The following is a 24,843-nucleotide window of genomic DNA, read 5'->3' as shown; positions in this document are numbered from 1 at the left end:
CCATTCCCTCCCCTTCTCCCCCGGGTTGCTTGCACCCACCAAGCTCTTTGTCACCTTAAGGCTCTTGCACATGCTCCGGCCACTCTGGCTGTCTCCAACTTCTCCTCCAGCTCTCAGCTCAAATGCCACCTCTTCATGGTTACTTGCTGCCCCTAACCTCACATCCTTTCTCAGCCATGCCCTCAATCATGCCCTGTCACTCCACTCTATTTCATTTTCTCCATTTATACTGAGAGCCTGAAATTGTTATCTGTGTATTGTACTGTGTTGTCTCCCCAACTAGAATGTCGGCTCCACGAGAGCAGAGATTTTATTGTACTGTTTATCCCTTATCCTCAATGCCTAGCACAGTGCATGTCACATAGTGGGGGCAAGACGAATATTCTGGAATGAATGAGAAGTTCTCAACAACCGTGTGCTAGGTTTTTGGATAAACTGGGCTCTGGGTTTGAGGACACAGCATCTAGGCGGGCAGTGGCTGAGATGAATTGTGCTCCAGGTTGTGGCAAGCATGCACCCTGGGCTGCCGGGGTGAGGTTAGGTTTGGGGAAACGAGTGCTCAGTCAGGTGGTGATTGAGTTGGATTGTAAACTGCGCTGGGTCCATCGGGTAACATCAGACTGTTGAGGTCAGACTGGCCCCCCGATTTCGGGAAACGAGTTCTAGTTAAGCGTGGCTGACATAATTTGTGACTTGAGCAATGTCCAACAGGTATAAGATCATTGGAAGAGAAGAATCAAGTGTCCCCGCCGGTTGTGGCTAAAGATAATCCAGACCCGAGTAAGCAGTGTCCAAAAGGTCGCTTGGGGCTCTTGGAGGATAGGCTCTGTTTGGGGTGAAACAGGTGTGCTGAGGGGCGCTGGCTGGGTTGGGCTGTGACCTGGGCTGGTGGGTGGGTTCTGAGTTGTGACCTGGGCGGCTCCACGCCCCCAGCAGGTGGGGACCCGGCCCGAGTGGGCCCGCCCGCGTTGGGGGGAGGCGGCAGGAAGCACACCTGGGGAAGGCTCACCTGGGAGCGGCTCGCCGGGGCGGACCTGGCTCCACCAGTCCGCGCGCTTCCGCGCCGGGGCTGGCCGGCCCCGCCCCCTGGCCAATGGCGGCGCTGGGGCGGTGGCGGCGGGCGCGGATTGGGCGGGCGGGCGCGGCGGCGGGCGCGGATTGGCCCGGGGCGGGCGGGGGCGGGGCTGCGCGGCGGGCAGCTTAGGCGCTCGGCCGGGTGGCGGCGCTGAGCGCTCGCTACGCGGGGCGCGGCGCGGGCGGAAGTGGCGACGCTGGCGTCCCCGGGGCCTGCGGCGGGCGGCAGTGACGGCCCCGGCGGTGACGGCGGCGGCCCGGGGGGCGGCGTGGACGCCCGCGGCGCCGGCTGGGGCATCACCGCGGGCCTCGACCCCGAAATGGCGCTGCTGGCCGAGCACCTGCTGAAGCCGCTGCCCGCGGACAAGCAGATCGAGACAGGGCCCTTCCTGGAGGCGGTGTCCCACCTGCCGCCCTTCTTCGGTGAGCCGGGGGAAGCGGGGAGCCGGCCGGCAGCCCGGCCCGGGAGCGCTGCCAGACGCACCCGAATCCTCCTCCTGAGCATCCCCAAGCCGTCCCTTCTCTAGACACCCCAAATCCTACTTCCCCGGGCCCCCAGGATCCCCTTTCCCATCAGGCACCCCAAATTCTCCCTACCCCAGATCACTTCCAGATCCTCTCTCCTCCGAACATGTCACATCCTCCACCTCCTCCCAGAGCTTTCCAAATCCTCCATCTCCCCTGGGCACTCCACTCCTTCATCTCCAGACACCTCACATTCCACCAATATCCTTCAGATGCCCTCCCCCAACACTCCACTTCCTTGGGCTCCCCAATCGTTCATCTCCCCAGACACCCCTTACTCTTCCAAATCCCCAGTTCGCCAATCCTCCTTCTCCCCTAGAGCACCCCACCCCTTCTCCCCCCAAGTCCTTCATCCCAGTCCATCATCGCCTTTTTCCCTTTCAGAACGGCTCTCACCTCTCTCCTTAAAATGAGTCCTCCCATTTCATAAACCCTCTTTTGTCCTTAAATTCTCCCAGCCGCTCCCCCACGGGACCTTGTGAACCCTTCTTCCCCCATTCCAGACCAAAGACACCCCACACACACTCCAAAGGCAGGAAACCTGGCAGGTGAGGAGCAGAGTTTGGAAGATGGAGTCACAGAACTCCAGGGCCCCTTTCTCGGGGGAACCACCTAAAGTTTTTCCTCCATTTAGAACAGGGGCCAGGACCAGGGGAGCTGCTTTGTAGGGTGACATCAGATGTAGGGTGCTTGGCATGAATCCCTCCCTCAGTCTGGGCTCTAAAGGAAGAAGACCCTCCCCCATATGTCATGTCAAGGAAGGTCACAGGAACACTTGGAAGGCGGTCCCTCAGCCAGTCTTGGATCCCCCCCCCCCCACATCCACCTCCCCTCCCTCAGCGCAGCCCAGGCCTTGGATGGAAAATGGGAAAGAGAAGACAGTGCTATCTGCCCTGCCCTTTGCCTTTCGGGTCCCGGGTGAGGGATGCAACCTGAGCCTCTGCTTTCTTCTCTTCCATGTGAGCTCACCCAGTGCCCTGCCCTGCTGGTTCACTGGACTTTGCAGGAAGATCCCAGTCCTCAGGGCAGAGTCCAGCTGAAACCTACAAACTGAAAGAACCTTAACGCTGACTTGGCCGGAGGAGATGTGGCACCCAGGGCAAGTGGGTGGGTGATCAGGGCTCGTTGTGGGTGGTAGCTGTGCTGCTGGGAGCTCTGGGGTGGTTGTGGTACGCGGAGTCATATCCCAGCTCTCCTCCTCCACTTCTTGAGCCTCAGTGTCCCCATCTGTGAGGTGGGGATGCTGATCTCCTGGGCCAGCTGCAAGGAGTAAATGCGTGGTGTGTGTAAATCTCTGAGGCCTTAGGTGCCAAAAAGATCTTAGCTGTTGGGAGAATGGTTATGGCAGAAGTCCTTGGATCTAGTTGTGGTGCTTCCTATATTAGAGGACTCATCAGTGTTTGAGTGAGGACAATTGCCTGGTTTGCATGATTCTCAGATGTGCGTAAACAACCCGAGAGCATGGTGTTGGTCCTTTACGTCCACTGCTGCATCCCCAGTACCCAGAACAGTGCCTGGTGCCCAGTCAGTGCTTGTTGAATGTACAAAACATTCTTATTATCAGTATCACAGTGTTGAGATAATGCTGAATCTCCAGGCAGGGGGCTTGGAAGCTAACTGGCTTTAGCATTGAGGAGTTTATTTTTGTGACCTTTTTTTTCTCTGTCTTTCTCCTCTTTGGTTCTATGAACATTTATAGGACAGAGCCAGCTCGCTCTGGACAAGGATTCTGAATCTCTTTGAGCTGGTGGTTCTTAACTGAGAGCAGTTTTGCCCCTCAGGGGACAGCTGGCAATGTCTAGAGGCATTTTTGGTAGTCACACTATGGGGGGTGGAGAGGATGCTACTGGCGTCTAGTGGGTGGAAGCCAGGGATGCTGCAAAACATCCCACAATGCACAGGATGGCCCCCCCACAAGGAATTGGTCCAGCCCCCGATGTTAGCAGTGCCGAGGTGGAGAAACCCTGAGTTAAGCTCTGGGGCCATTTCCTCTCTTATCTTCGGCAAAGTTGCCCTGTCAGTTCTGCATTTGGGGGCACCTTCATTCGATGCAATTGTCTGGCTGTTTTTAGAGGAAGGGGGATGGTGACAGCTGGAACCAGCAGTGATCTGGTGCCAGGACTGAGAACGTCCCCTCCTCCCTTTCCCTGATCTCAAAGGATCCTTGTCTTTCCTGCGAGCCGGGGGATGTGGGCCGTCACATCTGTTGACAGAGGCGCCCTTTATACAGAAGCCTCAGTGGGTCGGCCCACAGAGGATAATTCTTAGCACTCTAAAAGATTGTGATCATCCACTTCGAGCCACTGTCTCTTCTGAGGGGAGAGTTTCTCCTGAGGCTTTAGGTTATAGGAGGATGCTCCCTCCGGTAGCTTTTCTCTGGGACTCAGGGATCAATTGGGATCTGCTGTCAGCTCTAACACAGGGGTTGCGTCTAGATCTTGGGGCCATCCAGGATGATCTGGGTGGTGTCAGTGTCTCTTGAATGGAGCAGGTCTGAGATAAGGGACACAGAGGTCTGAAAGGCATTGCAGTGGCAGTTGCCTCCAAATCAGGGTTTCTCCACTGTGGCACAGCTGACATTTGGGGCTGGATCATCTTTTGTTGGGGGGGGCTGTGCTGTGCATTGTAAGATGTGCAGTGGCATCCCTGGCCTCCATCTGCTAGATGCCAGTAACACCTCCTCTACCCAAATTGTGACAAACGAAAATATCTGCTGGGAGACCAAATCACCCCTGTTTGAGAACCACTGCTCTCAAGATAAATATGGCAAAGGGCTGAAAGCTGCGTTTTTAAAAAGTATTCAATTCTGCAAGGAAGATCTGTTTCTCAGATCTCAGGAAAATAAGCAAGAAGAAATGATAAATAAAAATCTCCCTGTCATTTATTGAGCACTTACTATGTGCTAAGGGTTCTTTGTACATCAGTTCACTTAATCCTCTCACAATCTTTGGAGGTAAGGTTATTTTTAAAGAAAAAAGTCTCTGCTGACGTTTCTAAGTATTTTCCTTCCGAACTCATTTATATCCATCTTTAAGGGAAAATAGACCTTGAAGGGAAAATCCACCCAACAGTACAGCATGACCATCCTTCCACATCAATTCTGTTGTTTGAATGTGGCCATAATTTATTTAATCAGTCCCCTGCTGTGGGACATTTACATTGCTTCTCATTGTTTTGCTCTAGTAAACAATGCCACAGTGAACATCTTGTATATATTTCTTTGCATACGTCTTTGGTTGTTTCTAATTTTTAGAAGTGCAGTTGCTGAGTTGAAGGTTGTGAAGGCTTTTAACCTATTAGAGCAACCACATTCCTTTCTTCCTCTTCTTCTTCTTCTTCTTCTTCTTCTTCTTCTTCTTTTTTTTTTGGTGAGGAAGATTGGCCCTGAGCTAACATCTGTTGCCAAATCTTCCTCTTTTTAGTTGAGGAAGATTGTTGCTGAACTAACATCTGTGCCAACCTTCTTCTATTTTGTCTGTGGGTCGCTGCCACAGCATGGCTGCCAGTAAGTGGTGTAGGTCCGTGCCCGGGAACTGAACCTGGGCCACTGAAGCCAACTGCGCCAAACTTAACCACTACGCTGCAGGGCCAGCCACAACCACATTTCTTAAACCTTCATCCAGTGTGGTTTGTGACAGATTGGTTGGTCTGGGCTTCGTGAATGCTGATTCTTTGGCTGCAGGTCGGATGTGGCTTAGGGAATCCACATCTTGGGCCAGCACGTCTCCCTATCTCCAGCTTGACTCTTGCCAGTTGTACGAGTTTTACTACATCCACTTAGCAGCCGACCCTGTGTCCGTCTTCCTCCACCTTGACCCAGTAATCAGATATCACCTCTGACTGATCAGTTTGCAGCTGACTTCTGGGAGGCCTGCTCACTCACCCTTTAGGTCAGTTATGCCTCTGTTCTGGAGCGACAATTGGAGGGCGGGGGCGGTGGGGCGGAAACAGACTTAGATGTCATTTAGTCTTGTCACTCCCTACCTAGAAGCCTCAGTGGCTCCCCATTACCTCACCTTGAAATCTGTGCTGTAGCCTTTCTGAATGGCTTGCAGCCCCACAAATGGTGCCCTGCCATCTCTGGCATCTGGAGCTTTACCCATGTGGGTCTCTTTGCCTGGTGCACCACTCCTGAGCAGCCCAGCACCTTCCTTTGCTTGGCTGGGTTCCACTTACCTTAAGGAATCAGCTTAGGGGTCACCTCATCCAGAGTGTCATTCCTGACTCCCATCGACTCCCGCAGAACCTATCACCTTCTGACGCTTTGAGTCCTCTCAGTGCCTAGCACTCGGAGGGCTAGTGATCTTTGCTGAGTGAATGCTTCCAGTTCCATTCTCATTTTTACTGGGTCCTCTCTAAAAGTGTTTTGCTTTTTCTCTCTCTTTGTAAATTAAAATGCAGGACAAAATTAAAATATATAACATATCCTGTACCCATGGCAGGCATCATTAATCAGTCATGATACTGTTTTCCCCTTTGAGTCCTGACACAGCCTCAGCATCTTTCTTAACACAACTACTCTGGGTCATTTAGAGTTGATGCATGAGGTGACACCGGTTTGCTCTCGCGGTTTAGGGAGAAACCAAAGATGTGGGAGCTGAAGGTAGTGATTTCTATCTCTCAGTTCTTGAGATCCAAATTCTGAGGGTGATTTTTCTTCATTCAGCCCTCTTTGCTTAATTAAATGGTTATCCACTGAATCAGGCCTCCTAGTATCTGGCACTCGTTAATTAGTTTTAGAGTAACACAAAAAAGAGTGGTTTTCCATCACTTTGGTTCAGTGTTCGCTCTATTTTGGGGGACCAATGGCAGCCCAGAAGCACAGAATTACCTGTTTGTTTTATGGCCAAAGGAACTGAGACCAGAGAGGTTAGGTGACTTGCTCAGGGTCACACAGCCAGTGAGTGACCAGTAGAGCCAGACTAGAACTCAGGCCTCTGGGTGCCTTATGCAGTGCTTTTGGCCATGTGCCTGCCTGCTGTCCTGGCTTCCTGGCCGCTAGAGGAGAAGCACCCCTCGGTGGAGCCAGCTTGCATGGCTCAAGAAGTCCAGTGCCTCTGCTGCTCTGCTGGCACCGCAGTGACTTGTCTGAGATACTGGGAACCACAGACCACATATGCAGGTTTCCTCTGAGGTGTGTGCCGCATAATTGGCCTGCCGAGCTGGGCCCACACCTCTTGCTCATTTGAATGCCAATTTGAATGCCTGGGATGTGGAAGTCACCCGTGGAGAGGCCCAAACAGGTCCATTTTTCCTGTAATTGGAACATCACGTGAACTGCCTAGGAAGCAGCCCCACCAGCACCCCTGGCCTGTGATAAGGAAGCTCCCCATCTTTAGGGGAACTTGTTCCCTCCATTGCACCTTCCAGAACTTGGGACCACTTACCACATCTCCGCAATGGGTTTGCGTTTTTTTAAGTTTATACAAATATATATGTTTATTTTTGGTTTTGTCTAGAAGATATCAAGAAGGATAAGCCGTGCCGCCCTCTCACCATGGCAGGCTGGTTATCATTTCGGTTGAGTGTTGAGAGCTGGATTCTGGAGGAACGAGATATGGACTGTGAGTCTGGGAGGGATGCCTCTAGGAGGAAGAAACAGTGTCCTGTCGCGGAGGGAGCCGCGTACACACTTTCTGCCGTGGGTTTTGCGGTTTTGAAACTGCCTGCAGACTCTCGTTGTCAGGTGAAGGTGCATTTGCGAGTGGGAAGCGAGGATTCGATTCTTGGCATTTAGGAGCCCCTACTGTGTGTCATTCCGATGCATCACGCTCGCGATCTCATCATCTGGCCTGAGCAAGAACCGAGTCACTCCAGGGGAGAGGGCTGCCGCTGGCCGCGTTGTTATCCTGTCTCTGTAACAGCCCGTGAGATGGCTGTTTCGAGGCTCAGCAGGGAGAAGTCGCTTTGAACCTGGGTCTGTCGTCCGCTGAGTCCGTGCTTGGAACACCTTAGTCAGATGAATGGAAAGAAACACGGGCGTTGGCATCAAGCTCAGCCACCCTGAGCCTGAGTCCTGGTTCTATGGTGTCAAAGCTGTGTGTCCACGTACAAGTTCTCCTCCTCTCTGAGCCTACAGCCCTCACTGGAAAGCAGGGAAGCGGGGCTTCCCAGGAGGGTCAATGGAGGTGATCTCCCAAAATGATTTGGTGCTCAGTGCCCAGAATCAGTCCACCTTTGCTCAGGTCGGACAGACAGCCTCAGGCCTTTAGAAACTGCACCTCTTGTCACACAACCCTTCGGAAGCAAGGATCTTCCAAAAGGAAACTTTCTCTGCGTCTTGGTGGCCAACTGCCAGCTGTGCTGCCCGGCTGCTAAGTCTGAGAATTCCCAGCGGCCTCATAACACCCAAAGGCCAGCACAGAGCCCAGAGCAGTGGGCCTGCTTGCTCTGTCCCAGTGCTGTGATTAGATCCCCTGGAACCTCCGTGGTCAGAAGACTCGCTCTGAGCTCGGGGGCTGAGGTCCGGCCTCCCTCCTGGAGTGGGTAGGATGGAGAAGCAGAAGGGAGAAGACGCGAGTGTCCACTGGCTCTTGCCGGCTCATCCAGCTCCTCCTCGCCTCCATTCCTCCTCTGTGTGGCGTCGCTGCACGGGGCTGCTTGGAGGAACGATGCCCCCTATGAATCCCGCAGAGGCAGAAGGTGGGCCCTCCCAGGGCCCCGCAGTACGCCTGGCGTAGCGTAGATGCCCTGCCAGTGTTCAACTGGCAAGAATGCCTGACAAAGGGCTTTGTCAAATATAATGTATGACCCAATTGGAGCTAGCATAACCCCTGTTTTGAGTGGCTCCCATGTGCCTCCAATTGCACTAGCCGATATCATTTTCAGGCCTCACAATGACCTTATGAATTAGGCGGAATTGGCATCATTTTACTGAAGAAGAAAGTGAGGTTCAGAGAGGTAAAGGGATTTGACTAGGTCACACAGCTAGAAAGTGGCCCACGGGGCTTTGCAGTGGGCTGACCCTGCAACAAGAGAGGCCAGCACGCTCCAAGTCTCTTCCAGGGCAAAAAGGGCCCCTTCGTGCTGTTTGGGGTGGCGGCCAGGATAGGAAGTTCTCGTCGGGCGTGACAATGTGCTGATTTCAATGAGCTTGTCGGAATGGAAGCGCTGGGTTCCAGTCTTAGGTTTCATCGTTTCAGTTTAAAATGGCCTGGGTGGATGTTCACTCCTTTTGTTACATTCTTACAGTGTTACTTGTATCAGGGCCTTTTTTTTTTCATTGTTATAGTGTTAACTGTATCGGAGCTTTTAAAAGTCATTGCAGCCATCAGCCCTCCCCAGCGTCCTATAAAAACCTCCGCTTTCTACCCTGTGGTTAGGCAGCTGACTTGCACTTCCCCACGCTCAGAAATGATTCATTTTCGGCATTGCTGTTCCCCAGGGTTCCTCTCCACTGTCTTCTGAGATCTCTTTTTCAATGGTCTGGAATGCAGTCGTTATTTTATGACTGGAGGGTTCTTGCTAATTTTACCCACACCAATCAATCCATCTCGCTTTCTCTCCCTTCCTCTCCCACCTCCCTGCCTCTCTTTCTCCTTAGATTTCTTTTATTTTCTTTTTTTGGGAAGGAAGATTCACCCTGAGCTAACATCTGTGCCAGTCTTCCTCTATTTTCTGTGTGGGTTGCGGCCACAGCATGGCTGACAAGCAGTGTGGGTCCACACCTGGGATCCGAAGCTGCAAACCTGGGCTGCCGAAGCGGAGCGTGCCGAACTTAACCACTATGCCACCAGGCCGGCCCCACTCCTTAGATTTTAATTATTGGCATCATTATTTTCTGGATTTCCTCTCTAAAGAAAAGGTTTGCCTGTTGGGAAAGATGAAAATAATGATATATTATAATAATAATAAGCACAAAGAATACCTTCTTTTTTTATTGAGCGCTTAAAGAGTGCCAGAAACTGTGCTAAGCCCTTTATTTATACAACCTCATTTAAGCCTCACAACAACGCTATGAGATGGAGTGTATTATTAGCCTCATTTTACAAATGAAGAAACTGGGGCTCAGAGAGGTTAACTAATTTTTCCAGGTCACACAGCAAGTTAGAGAAATCATTTTCCCAAACTGCATTCCCAGTTCAAGGCTGATTTTTGCCAAAGGGGGCAATTGTGGACAAAGAGAGTTGGCATGTCATGGGGCTGATGTTTAAAAGCAACATTTTGCATTGTTTTGTAAACATTCTTTCTTTCCTCTTTAGCTAGAAATTAGAGGGGAAATTAGTTTTAGGAAGGTGGGCATCCTCAGGGCTCTTATCCTTCAAAATAGACCTTATTGCAAACTGAGCCATCACTCTCACACACACACACACACCCCCCCAGTGGATTAATAAATGATTCATCTCTCTCAGCTGTAATTTGAGTGCCTCCCATTATGATCCTTGTAACCAGGATCTGTAAAGTTCATCTGCCCCATGAGTTTAGCAACTGAACCTTATTACCCAGCTATTGAAAAAAAAGAAGATGAGTTTGAAATAGAACCTCCCCAAACCAGGCTCCCAGCATCCCGACACAGCATCCTATCTTTCCTTTAGGGAGTATTTGTGGGTTGGCTTAGGGGTCCCCGTCCTGAATCGCACAGGCTGAAAGCGAAGCTGTGTGTCTTAGAAATGGAATGCTTTTGATTCTTGACTGAAAATGAGGCCCGAGATGAAATAAGAGGGTGGGCCTGGCAGGGTGATGGGCACCTCGTGGCCCGATGTCGGGAACTTCACCTATTGTCACAGACGGTTGTTGGAAGAGGCAGGTGTTGACGGGCAGCTTGGGTGGAAACTTCAGAAGTGCGCTGTGGTTGCTCAGAGCATCACAGCCGGTGCTTTCCAACCAGGATGAGGCCAGGGAAAGAGGAAATGAGCCTGAGCCTGCGTGGCATGAGGTGACTGCTGGCTTATGGGGAATTCTGCTCTCGGGGCAATCTCCCCCATCTGAACCATGGCAAAGACCCGGGCAGGAGGCCCTAAATGCCCCTTGTCCAGCCAGAATTGTCACGGAGGTCACGCACAATGCCTGCTTGCTGGCTGTTTCTTCTTACTGTGCGGGTGATGCTGACACAGTTGGCTATTTGTTTTCTAAGTATCTAGCGGAATCAAAGCCCTACAGAGGAAGCAGGAGGAAGGGACCGCCAACTGTCAGAAAGAGGATTTTTTTTTCTTTTTTATCTATCTAGATTTATTTATTTACTTGCTGAGGAAGATTGGCCCTGAGCTAACATCTTTGCTAATCCTCCTCTTTTTTTGCTTAAGGAAGATTGTCACTGAGCCAATGTCTGTGCCAGTCTTCCTCTGTTTTGTATGCAGGACACCGCCACAACATGGCTTGACGGGGGTCGGGGGGGGGAGGGTGGGGGGTAGGTCTGCACCCAGGATCCGAACCTGTGAACTTGGGCTGCTGAAGCAGAGTGCGCTGGACTTAACCACTGCACCACAGGGCTGGCCCCAAGAGGAGTATTTTTAAAACTGTGCAAAGCTTTTCTAAAACCCCCAAAACACGCCATGCAGAGCCATTTGTGAAGGGTTGAGGAGGGCGGTGATGATACTCGGTCACACCTTTATCATAATTCATACTTTCAATGATGACCCTGTTAAGAAAACTGCAAATGGCTTGCTCTACGAAAGCAGGGATGTTCGTATTACATTTTGATGCGTTCCATCTAGAATGGTTGAACTAGAAAAGCTTCGTTCACTCATATGTGATAGATGGAAAATATTTCACTGTTTTAGTTTTGTTTTCTTTTTCTTATTGAGATTAAGCATCTTTTCATTTCTTCTGTAAATTACCCATTTTTGTATAGGATTGTTGGGTTTTCTTATTGGTTTGTAAGAGCTCTTTACATATTAAGGATAATATTCTTGTCTGTGATATTTGTTTCACAGATTAAACACCCCTGTCCTCCCATCAGTTCGTTGTTTGGCTTTATTGGTGATAAGATTTACCCCCAGCCCCATATAGAAGATTTCTGGGTTTGTAATCAGATTTATTGGTCTTTTCCTCATACTTGATGGGTTAAGTAGCATACTTAGAAAAACCTACACTAAACAGAAGGGGCCACTTGCCACGTGTTCCAGATAACCAAGGCTTGACTGTATTTAGAATCTGTGCCCAGGGGCTGGCCCAGTGGCATAGTGGTTAAGTTTACATGCTCTGCTGCTGCGGCCCAAGGTTCGCAGATTGGGATCCCAGGCACAGTCCTACACACCACACATCAAGCCATGCTGTAGTGGTGTCACACATAGAAGAACTAGAAGGACCTACAACTAGGATATACAACTATGTACTGGGGCTTTGGGGAGAAAAAGAAAGAGGAAGATTGGCAACAGATGTTAGCACAGGGCCAGTCTTCCTCACCAAAAAAAAGTAATGAAAAAGAATCTGCGCCCATTAGAGCTGGTCCTATAAAGTAAGAAGGTGGGATTGTATCTGATTTTTCTTTTGTTCTTTGTTATTTTGGGGACACCTTCCTTTCTCCCTGGAGGTAAGATGATGAACTGGAAAACCATGCCAGCCCCCTGCCTCCCTCCTGGCAGGTTCTGCATGGCATATAGAGCTTGTTTGCTGACTGCAGTAAAAAAACAAGTTTGGGGGAACCGCAAAACTGGTAAAACAAGAAAGGTAATTTTGGGGCAGGGCTGCCTTCTGTGGGATAGGTGAGGCCGCATAACCTGCTAAAACACGTCCTGCTCCATCCAGAGCAGGGGCCAGCTAGAAAGGCCACCACGTGCTTGGGGATTAAAATCTATCTTCTGGTTTTCCTGCCAGAGTCCTCTCACTTTTGTTGAGTTCACACCGATGGGAATATTCTAGACAGCAAGGCGAGGGAGTGGTGGAACCAGACTTGCCTTTGCAGTTGTGTCTGAGTGCCCGGCTCTCGCTGTGTGACCCTGGGTGAGTCACTTGGCTTTTCTGGGCCTAGTGGCCTTGGACTGCACTGAGGACAAACAGAAGTCCAGAGCCTTCCGTGGGTCGAGTGGGAGCAGGTGTCAGCTCAGCTGCTCCTGGAGCACCCCTGTTCACACAGCACCTCTGGGCTGTGGAAGGCGAGGGGGCTGAGCCCAGAGGCCGCTCGCAGACGCTGCCAAACCGGCTTCACGGTGCACATTTTATGTGTACACAGAGATGCGTTTCCTGCCGGCTGCTCCCCTGGAGCCAGCGTGGACTTGGGTTCCGGGGATGGCGCTTCTGCCCCCTCCCTGCTCCAGAAGTGCCCCCTGGGCCCCGCGCCCGTGCCGCACAGTTGAGCAGAAGATCTGACCCTGTGTACGGGTGGCCACAGCGTGCAGTAACAGCTGCTGGGCTGCTGACCGCGGTGGCCTCGTGACCCACCGCGCACCGTCAGGAGAACACGACAAACGACCAGCCTCCCCCGGCCCCTGGCAGGGCCGCTCAGAACTGCACAGGGGCTGTTCGCAGAGCCAAGGAAGCTGGGTAACATTCCTCTGCGTCTCTAAAATGCACATTGAATGACCTGCATCCTTGGGAGAAGCTAGTACACCGCCGTGCGTGGTTGATGGCGCTCTGTTACCGGGCCCCCGTCTCCTCTCCTCTCCGTGGACAGCTTGCCTCGGAAGTCAGCCTGTCGCAGTCAGAACAGTTGCGGCCAGCACGCACAGACGCCTCTGCCCTCACCGCAGCCCTGCGGGGGAGCTCCTGCTAGCCTTCTCATTTACAGGCGGGGAAACTGAGGCCCAAGCCCCGTCCCATGTTCTCCATCATGTTGATTGGATGGGGGCTTAGAACCAGTGCTTTGGGTCAACCTGGACTATGAGAAAGTGGATAGAAAAAGTGCCTGGCAGGAAATACACCTCGAGGCTTACGTTGCCCACAGTCCGTTCACCCAGCACGCCACAGGTGTCGTCCAGGCACCCACTGGAGCCCGGCCCCATGCCAGCAGCTGGGGCCACTGCGGGCACCGAGGCGACCTGGTCCCTGCCCTCCGAGCGCACGTCTGTGGGGGAGACAGATGGAGAACAGAGGGCCACACGCGTAACTACAATCGCTGTGACAGTGAAACGGAGAAAAAGTACAAGGAAGAAATATGACTTGATGAGCAAGAGAAAACCTGATATTTTTTCCAACATTTTACATGAAAATTTTCAAACAAGCCAAATTGAAAGAATCTGACCGTCAATATTCGTACACCTGCCACCTGGATTCTACCATTAAGATCCTACTCTACCAGCTGTCCCCCCAGCCGTCCATCAGTCCACCTCATCATATCTAGGGACATTATTGGAAGATGAGGATGGAAAGCCATCGGCTGAGCTGAGGAACGGCCTCTCCTTGGGGGATCGTCCCCACGCAGCCCATCCATGGCACCTGCATGGCCCCTGGGAGGGCAGCACTGGCGACCCCTGGCTGCACTGTCAACAGGAAATAGTCACTAGTGGAGGACAATCTTGGCCCTCTTGCATTATTATTTAAGTCTAGAACGCGTTGTCCTTTGGGGGGGCCAGAGATTAGTGTCCGGGGAGAGGACACATTCCAGGGCTAGCAAATTGCACGACCTCCCCACATTTGCCTCTGCAGGATGAGGTCAGTGATGCATCAGGCAAGATTAAAGGGTGGGATAGAGTAGTTACCTTGTTAATGCCTTTGGCAGGCCCATCTGGGAGGCCAGAGCACCCAGGGTTAGGTGGGACAAGCCACTTGTAACCCCAGCCCAGCCCCTCTGAGCTGTTCCTCGTGGTTACCTGGTAGAAGCTCCTCTGTGGCCCCGTGGCGGGAGATTTGCCCCCACCAGAGTGGGAGAGGGGCCGAGCACAGCAGGGCGAAGGGGCAGTCCCGGCCCCACGAGGGGCCTCGGTTAGGAAGGAGGAGAGTGGAAGGTGGCAGGGGGCACAGGCTGAGTGCATTCCACCCAGTGAGGTTCTGGGGAACCTGGGCTTCCAAGACAGCTTGGTAACACCGGGCAAACCATGGAGCTTGACTCTAGTAATAATATGAAGCCTTGAAAATGGTCAAAGTCCATTTACTGCGTGTTCATGCGCTGGGGGCTCTGCTAATGTGATCAATGCACGATTTCTAATTCCTGCAACAACTCTGTGAAATAAGTACTATTAGGGCCCCGTTTACATGTGAGGAAACTGAGGCACACAGAGGCAAAGAGACTTGCTCAGCTGGGGAGGGGTTGGGCCAGGATTGAAACCCCGTCAGTCTGCATCCCTCACCCAGCTTCCTTCTTCTGGTTACGGGCTAGTTCATTTGTAGTGTCTCAGGCTGTTTCCCCAAAGCATCTCCTTTAACAGCTGCGATTAGGATGTTCCATATGGCCAGTCAGGTGTGCTGGGTCACCTTGGGTGGAATTCAGCCCACAGACGGCCCTCCCCCAGTTCCCTACTCCCGTGCGGTCAGTTGGTGCATACTGAGGCCCCTGCCCGGCAAGGGGAAGCTGGCCCGGGTTTCCCTCCTGTGGGTTTGGTACCCGCCTGTGGCCTGCTCGGGCGTCTGTCCCCTGGGCTCTGTGTCAGGCGTGGTGGGTCTCTGGACTCAGCAGTGCAGACAGCGAGAAGCGCTGGGGAGGCACCGTTGTCTGTCTGCAGGCTCTGAGGGCGAAGTCCGTGCTGAGCCTGCTTGGGAGACAACCCGCCATTCCCGGCGTGTTTCCTCCGTGCCGAGCCCTTAGCGAGGCGCTCTGACCCGTGGGATGTCTCTGGTCCTCGTGACAGCCTGCCAAGGGGGTCACGGAGGAGGGAAAGGAGCAGAGGAGGCCGCAGGCTGCTCGCATGTCACGCGGAGCCCTGGAAGCCCAGGCACTGCCCATTTCTAGGTCTACGTTTCATCAACTTCAGGTCGTCACTCATTTTAAGATGCACCGCTATTTTATGAACCACCGAGAAACGAAAAACAATGAAGAGCATTCCGATCCCAGAGAGAAACAAAATGTGTGTCTTGGGAGTGGGTCGTCCTTGTGGCACCCTGTCATTGGTTCTGTTGCGTCACTTGCTAGATGGGAAACCTGAGGCTCAGAAAGCGGGAGGAGGGAGGTACCAATGCCCCCACGGCCAGTGCGTGCAGAGTGGGCGGTCCGCCCCAAGCTCATCATGCTCCGCGCCCCAGCTGTCCTGGGCTGACTTTTAGGCCCTCGATCAGAGGCCGGGATCCCCTTGCTGGTGTGCTCCCGGGCTCTTACGCAGTCTCAGGACCATGGGGCCTCTGGGGCAGCAGCTCATTTCTTCCTTGTGACCTGGTGCCTGAGAAGGTCATCTTTAGTGACTCTGGCCCCTCTCCTCCTGTCTCCTGCCCAAGCTGGTTCATTAGCGGTGACCTGCCTTGTTGGCCGGGATGGGTTTCTCACAGCATTCGTTCTGCCAGATACTATGCAGCTGTGCTGTCCAATACGGTACCCAATTTAAGTTCAAACGAATGAAAGTTCCGTAAAATTACAAATTTACATTCGCCACATTTCAGGTGCTCAATAGCCACACGTGGCCCGTAATGGAGATGCAGATACAGAACATTTCCATCGTTGCAGAAAGTTCTACTGGACAGTGCTGTCCTAGACAGAACTTTTGCGGACAAAAGAGTTTGCCCCCTAGATAGTCCAGTTGCATTTTAAAGGCTCTGACAAGTCCTGCAGTAAGAAAATGGTCTCACCTGGAGCCCAGCGCTCCAAATTTTTTCCCCCCCCGAACCTTTTTGCCACCTGTAAACAACTCCGCCTTTCCCTAGACACACCAAGTGACCTCCCCTCCTGTCCCCAGGCCTCTGTGGCGGTCCCGAATATCACCCTCCTTGGGAATCTAAATCTCTCTTCCCTTCTCTTGCCCAGATTGCCTCGGGTCCCCAGTGTTTACTCCCATCAAGGCGGACATAAGTGGCAACATCACGGTACGTACGTGGCCCAGCAGCCCTGGTACCTGCGTCAGGCATCCAAACCTGCTTGGCACGGTGCCCTGCCCCCCGCTGTGGGCCCCAGGCCAAGGAACAGGAGGGAGACGTGGATAACAGCCTCGACTCCGGCTCCTCTGACTTGGGGCTTGGGCTTCTTGGTCCCCTGCCGTCACACCATCGGGTCACAGCCTCACAGGGACCACAGTCTGAAGGGCCGACCTGAGAAGGAACCTACTGGTTCTTGCATCCACTCCAACCACATAAGAAGTAAACAGCACAGTCCATGAGGGCGTTGGCCCGGCCATTCCCTTCCCCAGTCCTGGGAGCTGCGATGCCACCCGCAGCCACTGGCCCTCTCCCGTGAGGATCCACTTAGGGCCGGGTCTGGGCTTGGGCGCATTGCATGGTCTCATTTCTTCACCCCAGCAGCCCTTGGAGGCTGCTGCTGTCATCATCCCCATTTTACAGATGAGGAAGCTGAGGCCCAGAGGGGTTGAAGGACCCACTTAAGGTCACACAGCAGAGAAGTGGCAGAGGTGCGATTCAGACCCCAAGTGCCTGGCCCCAACTCAGGAGCCTTGTCCCTGGACATCTTTGAATCCTAAAAGCCTATTTCTACTTGTCCACAAAAGCGAAACTTCAGATACGTGGTGTCTGAGGCGCTGTCAGTGGTTGGAGAACGTGGACTCTGGAGCCGGCCTGTGCTGGAACCTGCTCTCACCTGGACCAGCTGTGTGACCTCGAGCACGTCACTTCCCCTCTCTGTGCCTCAGTTTCCTCATCTGCAAATTGGGATAATGACAGAGCCACATCGGGGTTGCTGTGGGCACCAAATAAGGAGCGCCTGTGGAGCACAGTGCCCGTCGGCTCGCGGGAGGTGCTCGATGGTCGTGAGCGGTCACAGAGGGCATGGTTCCCCCCAGCCCACTGCCGCTCCTCGTGCTGGGGGAAGGAGAGGAAGGCCCGGTGTGTGCCCCTCCGCCCCGCGTGCGGGCCGGCCGGCCATGGGACAGCCTTTCCAAGGGGAAACCCCGTGTGCTCCATTTCAGAAAATCAAAGCTGTTTATGACACCAACCCAGCCAAGTTCCGGACGCTGCAGAACATCCTGGAGGTGGAGAAGGAAATGTACGGGGCACAGTGGCCCAAAGTGGGGGCCACGCTGGCACTGATGTGGCTGAAAAGGTGATGGGCGCGGGGGGCAGGGCGCATGTGGCTGTTGGGCCTGGGGGAACAGGCAATCCTGTCACCGCCCCCGGCATCTGCTCTGCCAGTAAGCAGATTTCTTCCACACAGGCTCTCTTCTGTGTGAAGCTAGTTAGTGGCTGGGAAAAAGCACCCCAATACCCAGGCCTGCCTGATGTGACGCGTCCTTATTCAGTGCCATCAGAGGCAGAGCAAGTGAGCGCATCCTCTGGGCGCTGTGCTAGGCTCTTTATACGCCCCAATGCATGTCACGCACCGTGAGTTAGGGGTGGTGATTATCCCCGTCTCACAGAGGGGGCCACTGGGGCTTCTAGATGCCAAATCATGTGCCCAGGTCACAGGGGTAGAGCTGGGACTGAGTGGCCAAGCACAGTTGTGCAGGTTGTGCACTGCACAGAGGTGTCCTGTCTAGGGCTAGTCACATCACACACGTGGTAGATTTGTATATTATGGCAGTTTCTTGACAGAAATACAGCATCTTAGGGGGAGGAGCTTTTATCTGACTTGAACAGATTCGTCCTGTGGGCTGGAGGCAGGGTACCCTGATAGAGATCTGAACCCAGACAGGCTCACCCCAGAGTTCTCACTGCTCATAACCACTCTACGTATTGTCCTCGTAATTGTTTGTGAAGCCCCAAACAATTGTTCCATCTGACAGATGAGGCTGCTGGCTCAGAGAGGCCAGGCAGCTTGCTCGCTGAGCTACAGAATTCTCCTTTAGCCGTGCGGCCACCACATCCTCCAACAGCCGCTGTGAAGTCAGGGACCCATTCTCTGCCCCACAGATGTCCCCAGTGTTGCCCTCTCTCTGGGGCTTGGAGCCAGGAGGGGTGTTCCTCCCCCTCTCTCTCCTCGTCCCCGGAAGCTAGCCCCCCACCCCTGTCATCCGCTTCTTTGGTGAATGGAACAGGGATAATCTGCTCCCCGGAGGGTGTGGCCGGGTGGGCATCAGGGGGCAGCTGGACCGTAATTAACACCTTCACGGCGTGTCTAGGAATTGCCCCCACCGAGCTGCCCACCTTTGTCAGCACAAGACTCCCAGGCCCAGAATGAGCAATGGCCCTGGGTCTGTCCATCGGCAGTTCTGGGGGTTCTCAGGAGGAGCAAGGCAGATGGTGATGTCAGATCAGTTAGACCGTTCGTGTCCGGATCAGACGTGACTCGGACCACGGGATGCCCACCTGCTGTGTGCTGGGCGTGGTGCTGGGCATGTGGGAGGCCCCACTGAATGAGCCACAGCCCCTCTTAGGGTGTCAGGCTGAGGGGCAGATCCTGACAGCAGGATAGCAGACCCCGGGGCCCAGAGAGGTCAGGGAGGGCTTCCTGGAGGAGGGACACCAGGCAGAGTCTCCAAGACTGAGCAGGAGGGTCCCAGGAGGACGGCCTGGCAGAGGTGGGAGGGCAGGAGGGCACGGTGCGTCTGCAGCTGCAGGAGGGCCTGGTCCAGCCAGGGCTCTGAGTGCAAGGCGGGAGCAGGGAGAGACGAGGCAGGATTGGACAAGGACGAGCGCCAGCCTGGTCAGGGCTCCCGGGGAGCCACTGAGGGGCCCAGAGCTGGTCAGCAGCAGGGTCGGATGGGGCTTGAGAAGGAATCATCACAGCGGCTGGGGAGAAGTAGGGGTGCTGGGAGGCGGCCATCCAGGGCAGGGCTGGCAATGTATCCCATGCTTGGTTCCACAGCCCAGGCTGATCCCTGATGGCGGAGGGCTCTGATGCGAGCGTGGAGGATTTCCGTCACCTCGTAGGTGATGACGTTGAGACCTTGAATCCTTAGGCCCAGCACGCCTTCCCCTAAGAGCCCCCCAACCTGACCCCCACCCCCCGCAGGGCGGGAGCAGAGCAGCTCATCCAGGGACCCCAGGGGGACAGTGAGGGACAGTGAAGGCAGCAGCCCAGCCGTGGGGTGAATTGGGCTGGTTCACATCCTGGCCTCTGAGTCTTGCAGGGGTGCCTCGGTGTTCTTCTCTGTGAAATGGGTGGGTCGTGCCAAGCTGAACCTCACGGGGCTGAGGGGCCGCAGATGAGACGATGTGGATTAAAGGGCTGGATGGATCTGATTTTCGATTCGGTCACCCTGCCATTCCCCGTACCCTCCTCCTGGCTCTTGAAGCATTGTCCTACCCCTGGAGGAAGGGCTCACGTGCCCACTGGAGGATCCAGACCGTGGCTCGGGCAGTGGCGGAGGCGGGGAGCCCGGGCCTGGGCCAGGCTCGTCAGCATGTCCACGTCTGTGGCCCATGAGCCCTATGAGGGCCAGCGCTGTGGCTTCAGTCCTCAGGCACTGATGGCCACCTGCCACATGCTGGCCCATGGAAGGCCACGTGGCCACGGATACGGGCAAGGCCCTTGTAGACCCTACAGCCCAGCAGGGACCGTGGTCAGGAGCTGGCACCAGGCCTAGTGTAGACAGGCGGGTGGGACAGGCTGTGTCGAGCTGGGCAGTCACATTACATTTAAGCCGAGTGTAGAGAGAACCGCTGAGGGGTTAGCGGCGCCTCTGTGTGGACGTGCCCCTGGCCCGCGCTAGGTGCTCAGTTCCGAGTGCGTGAGGGTCCCCCACGCGCGGGAGCGTGCAGCACCCTAAAGAGCCGTCTCCTCTCGGGCCGCAGAGGCCTCCGCTTCATCCAGGTCTTCCTCCAGAGCATCTGTGATGGGGAGCGGGACGAGAACCACCCCAACCTCATCCGCGTCAACGCCACCAAGGCCTACGAGATGGCCCTCAAGAAGTACCACGGCTGGGTGGTGCAGAAGATCTTCCAGGTGAGCCCCCACGGGCCCAGGACGGCCACCCGGGGGCGGGGTCCACTCCCGCTGCCCGCGCCCCGCTCCTTAGCTGTGGCCCCTCGGAGCCTGTGTTGGCTCAGCGAGGGCTGCCCTCTCTCTGCCAGCTGCACCCGTGGCCATGGCCTGAGATCTGGTGCAGGTTCTGTGGTGTTTCTGTCGGGGTGCCTTGTCCCGGGAGGCCCGACTGGAGGGCGTGGGGGAAACCAGGCAGAGGCTCCGAGGACCTCAGGTGGATGGTGGGCTGGCCTAACTGGCCCCCGTGATTCGGCCCAACCCTCACCCTGGGCAGGGATAGGAAGGGGGGCCCCTGTGCCCACTGAGGCATCTGCTGAAAGGACACTGGCCCACAGGGCTCTTGGTGGCTTGTTAGGTGATGATGGCCAGGGTTCCAAGAAACAGGGCTTCAGAACCACCCTTGACCTGAGAGGCTCCAGGGTCACCAGGCTGGAGGCTCACTCAGGAGACGTCGAGAGGCCCCCGGGTGCCCTCCACACTGTCACTGGCCGCCCCGCCTCTCGCTGCCCCTCGTCTCCTCCAGCCTGTTGTGGCCACTTTCTCCTGCAGCCACCACCCCCTGCCCAGCCTCACTCCCGTGGGGACCGCAGTCCCATGGGCCAGTCTCTTTCCCACACGGCACAGGTCGTGGGCAGGCTGGGCTGGGAACCGTCCAGTCCAGACAGGAAGAGCCAGTCACCGGGCGGGAAACATGGCCACCTCTGGGCCGTCCGCCCTGGAAGGGCTGGGGACAGGGCCCGTCCCAGGGGGCACCGTGAAAGCATGCCCTACTCCTGCAGAGCATCGCTCCCTCCGGAGGCCTCACACCACCACCTTCGAAATCGAGGCTATTACTATTTATATTCTTAATGCCATTGTTATGATTATTTTTTGTAATTCCCTCACCCTGTCCAACTTGTGGCCTAAGCTGTTGATCCAGCTGCATCCTTTCCCTTCTGGCTCTCAGTTCTGCGAGTTTCTGATGCTCTGGACTCTTCAAGTGTCGGGGAAGCCCTGAAGTTCAGGGGAGGGTCGCCCCCTGAAGGACAGAAGAGGCCAAAGCTCGGATGAGCGGGCCCAGTCTTCTCCCCTGCTCAGAAAGGGCGTTTTCCGAGCCGGCAGTTCACCTTCTCCAGAGCAGGGACCCCAGAGGGAAGAGGCTCATCCACGCTGAGCACCTACTGTGTGCCCAGTGCTGTGCTGAGCACCTACTGTGTGCCTGGGACCCTGCTGAGCCCTTTGCACAACCTCCTTAATCCTTACAAAAGCAACCCAATTAGGTGGGTGCTATTATTATCCCCATTTTACAGATGAGGAAACTGAGGCTCAGAGAGGCTAAGTAACTTGCTCAAGGCTCACAGCTAGTCGGCGGCACAAGCTGGAATTTGAACGCAGGTCTGTCTGTCCCCAAAGCTGGTGTCCTTCCTGCTGTCCCTCACGGGGGTAGAAGGGAACACACATCGCCCATTGCCTCCTCCCTGCCCTTCCAACGCCATGAGCAGCACCGACCCCTGCCCAGCACAGACCTCGGGAAGTCCCCCCTGGACCCCGCCGTGCCCACCCGGCTCACCCGCCCGCCCCTCTCTGCCATCCCCAGGCAGCGCTGTATGCGGCGCCCTACAAGTCCGACTTCCTGAAGGCGCTCTCCAAGGGGCAGGCGGTGACGGAGGAGGAGTGCCTGGAGAAGACCCGCCTCTTCCTGGTCAACTTCACGGCCACCATCGATGTCATCTACGAGATGTACACCAAGATGAACGCCGAGCTCAGCTACAAGGTGTAGGCGCCCGGCGGGGACAGCCGCCCACACGCGGCCACTCGCGGACCCGGGCCAGCCCGGATCACTGTGAATCGCAGGGCCGCCCTTGGCCCGCACACCCTGGAGCAGCGGGGGGCTGCCTGGGGGCTGCAGGGGATGGTCCTGGTTTTTTAAAGTCATTTTGGGGTCTATCATAATGGAGCAATAATTAACCATCCTACTTCTGAATCTTCTTTGAATTTCACAACAACACAGACCTTCGTTCCCGTGTGGTAAAAGTCAATTAATTTTTCTAATAAATCACGTCCTAGGGTTTTTGGGGTTCTCCCTGTGTGAGCATGACTCTGTGGGGACAGTGTCATACACCGCACTTTCAAAACAAAAGCGTGTCCTTATGAGGATCTGGCAGAATGATGTTTTGGGAATTTTAAGGACTATGAAGACTTTGATTTAAAATTATACAAGACCCCGATTGCGGGATTTTTTTTTTTTTAAAGCAAACTGGTGTGTGTTCTGCGGTTCACACAGCCCAGCCTCAGAGCACTGTCATCACAGATCCGTTCTTTCTCACTGTCTTTTGCCAGACAGTCTTTTTATAGCTGAAACCAACCAGCAAGCCTTTGATGATGGGGGTGGGGGTGGGGGGGTGAGTATTTTAAAGCTATCGGGCACAAATTACTGACTGAAGATGACCGTGTGCATTCTTCTGCATAATTATCTTCTTCAGGGATAGCTTTTCCAACCTAAGAAACTACCTACCACGTGTGTTCTCTCAAGGGGCAAAGGAGGAACTCTCCAGCTGCTCAGACCCAAGAGAATGCGTCCTTGTTGCCTTAACTGTCCTTACTGGCGCTAAAAAGAGCTGTATTTTTTAACGTTGGGGCAAACAAAGCAACTCCAAAAGAACTGATGTGTGTTAAAAACCCAATGAGGAACAATTGGTGATTTTTATGGAGAAACTAAATAATCCTTAATAAAGAAATCTCTATTTTGGAATCGCATTGGTGTGCTGTTTTTGGTTCTTGATTCTCTCTCTTTTTTTTTTTTTTCCTGGATCAGAGGTTACAACTGAAAACCAGCCAAGTACCTGTTTTCTGGCCTCCACGGTTTAAGAAAAGAGAACTAGTTGCCACATTGAGAAACTGGGGAAATTTTACATAAAAATCTTCATGGCAGGGCCGGCCCCATGGCCGAGTGGTTAAGTCCACGCGCTCTACTTTGGTGGCCCAGGGTTTCACCAGTTTGGATCCTGGGCATGGACGTGGCACTGCTCATCAGGCCATGCTGAGGCAGCATCCCACATACCACAGCTAGAAGGACCCACAACTAAAAATATACAACCATGTACCGGGGGGATTTGGGGAGAAAAAGCAGGAAAAAAAATCTTCATTGCTAGCTTCTTTTGAAAAATCAGACTGCCTGGCAGGAGCTGAGAGATGACTGCCCCCTTGGCTGGAGAGGGCGAGTCAGTGGATGTATTCGTCACTTTGCCTCAGTCCCCACCAATCCCTGTTGCCTCCCCAATCCAGTGAACCGTGGTTATTTGCACTTTATCATGGGCTGATGCTTTTTCTGATACTAAGGTTAAATGTAGAGGGCATATTTATTTTACTTCCTTCCTGCTCCTACAGAGCTGATAGTCTAGTGGGCAAGAGGGATCAGTAAATCAATGGTGACAACAGAGAGTGACCAGTGTCCAGAGGAAGCCTGGGGCCACAGATGAGGGGCCACATCCTCAGTGGACAGAGAGCCTCAATGGGAGGGGTGGGGCAGGCAGAGCCTGGCTGAGGAGGAGGGGCAGGGGACACTCCAGGGCACAGATAAAGACCTGGTGGCTTGACCCAGAGCAGGCTGTGTGTGTGAGACATCATGAGACCAAAGGATTTGAACTTGACCCCGAAAATTACACACCACCTTCAAGGGTCTTGTGCATCATCAGTCAGATCCCCAGTTGGAAAGGCTCCCTCTGGCATGGCCAAGGGATGGACGCCTGAACCAAGTTTTTTTTTAAGATTTTATTTTTCCTTTTTCTCCCAAAGCCCCCCAGTACATAGTTGTATATTTTAGTTGTGGGTCCTTCTAGTTGTGGCATGTGGGATGCCGCCTCAACGTGGCCTGACAAGCGGTGCCGTGTCGGCGCTCAGGATCTGAACCAGTGAAACCCTGGGCCGCCGAAGCAGAGCGCGCGAACTTAACAACTCGGCCATGGGGCCGGCCCCTGAACCAAGTTTTTTGCTGTCTCTGATTTCCTTGTAGTTTCTAATATTGCTGACAGTAGGAATGCTACTGACCTAAGCTCTCACTGCTTTTTAAGTTTTTTTCCTTTTGGGCTTCCTAGAAATATAAAACTCTGCCAACAAATTAAAAGAATTCTGTATCTTCCTTTACAAAAAGAGCTTTCCTTCGTGTCTCGAACGTAACACGACGAGACTGGGAGGGCAATTTCTTTGTGGAAGGCTGGGATTTTCCCAGGATGGCCTCCTTCAGTCCTGGTGCCTGCCGGGCCCCTGGGAACATTTGGGGTTTCCACCCCAGGGACAAAGCCAGCAATGCATCTATGCCTTCCCCTTTCATCCTTGTCAAAGTGGAAGTGGGTTCTGCCTGGGGCAGGGAGGAAGGAACATACATTAAGCACCAGCTGCATACCAGGCCCTGCACAAGTGCTTCACACACATCGTTT

General features: G+C 54.0%; 1 protein-coding gene across 1 annotated transcript; it reads left to right on the top strand.

Annotated features, from left to right (window-relative positions):
• Positions 1–1,233: 1,233 nt before the first annotated feature.
• On the top strand, positions 1,234–23,164 carry GLTP (glycolipid transfer protein). The gene is made up of 5 exons (XM_070516244.1): positions 1,234–1,497; positions 16,364–16,422; positions 17,475–17,608; positions 20,239–20,389; positions 22,005–23,164. The coding sequence occupies exons 1-5, from the start codon at positions 1,395–1,397 to the stop codon at positions 22,185–22,187; spliced, it is 630 nt and encodes a 209-aa protein (XP_070372345.1). The 5' UTR covers positions 1,234–1,394; the 3' UTR covers positions 22,188–23,164.
• The last annotated feature ends 1,679 nt before the right edge of the window (positions 23,165–24,843 follow it).

Source organism: Equus asinus, chromosome 8 (assembly GCF_041296235.1).
Source record: "Equus asinus isolate D_3611 breed Donkey chromosome 8, EquAss-T2T_v2, whole genome shotgun sequence".
In the NCBI taxonomy this organism is placed as follows: Eukaryota; Metazoa; Chordata; class Mammalia; order Perissodactyla; family Equidae; genus Equus; species Equus asinus.
This window is presented reverse-complemented; position numbering and strand designations above follow the sequence as displayed.

Excerpts from the sequence above, each read along its gene's own strand:
- GLTP (XM_070516244.1), top strand. The coding sequence starts at position 1,395 with ATGGCGCTGCTGGCCGAGCACCTGCTGAAGCCGCTGCCCGCGGACAAG. Across the intron at positions 1,498-16,363 it reads CCACCTGCCGCCCTTCTTCG|ATTGCCTCGGGTCCCCAGTG; the intron begins GTGAGCCGGGGG and ends TCTCTTGCCCAG. Across the intron at positions 16,423-17,474 it reads ACATAAGTGGCAACATCACG|AAAATCAAAGCTGTTTATGA; the intron begins GTACGTACGTGG and ends GCTCCATTTCAG.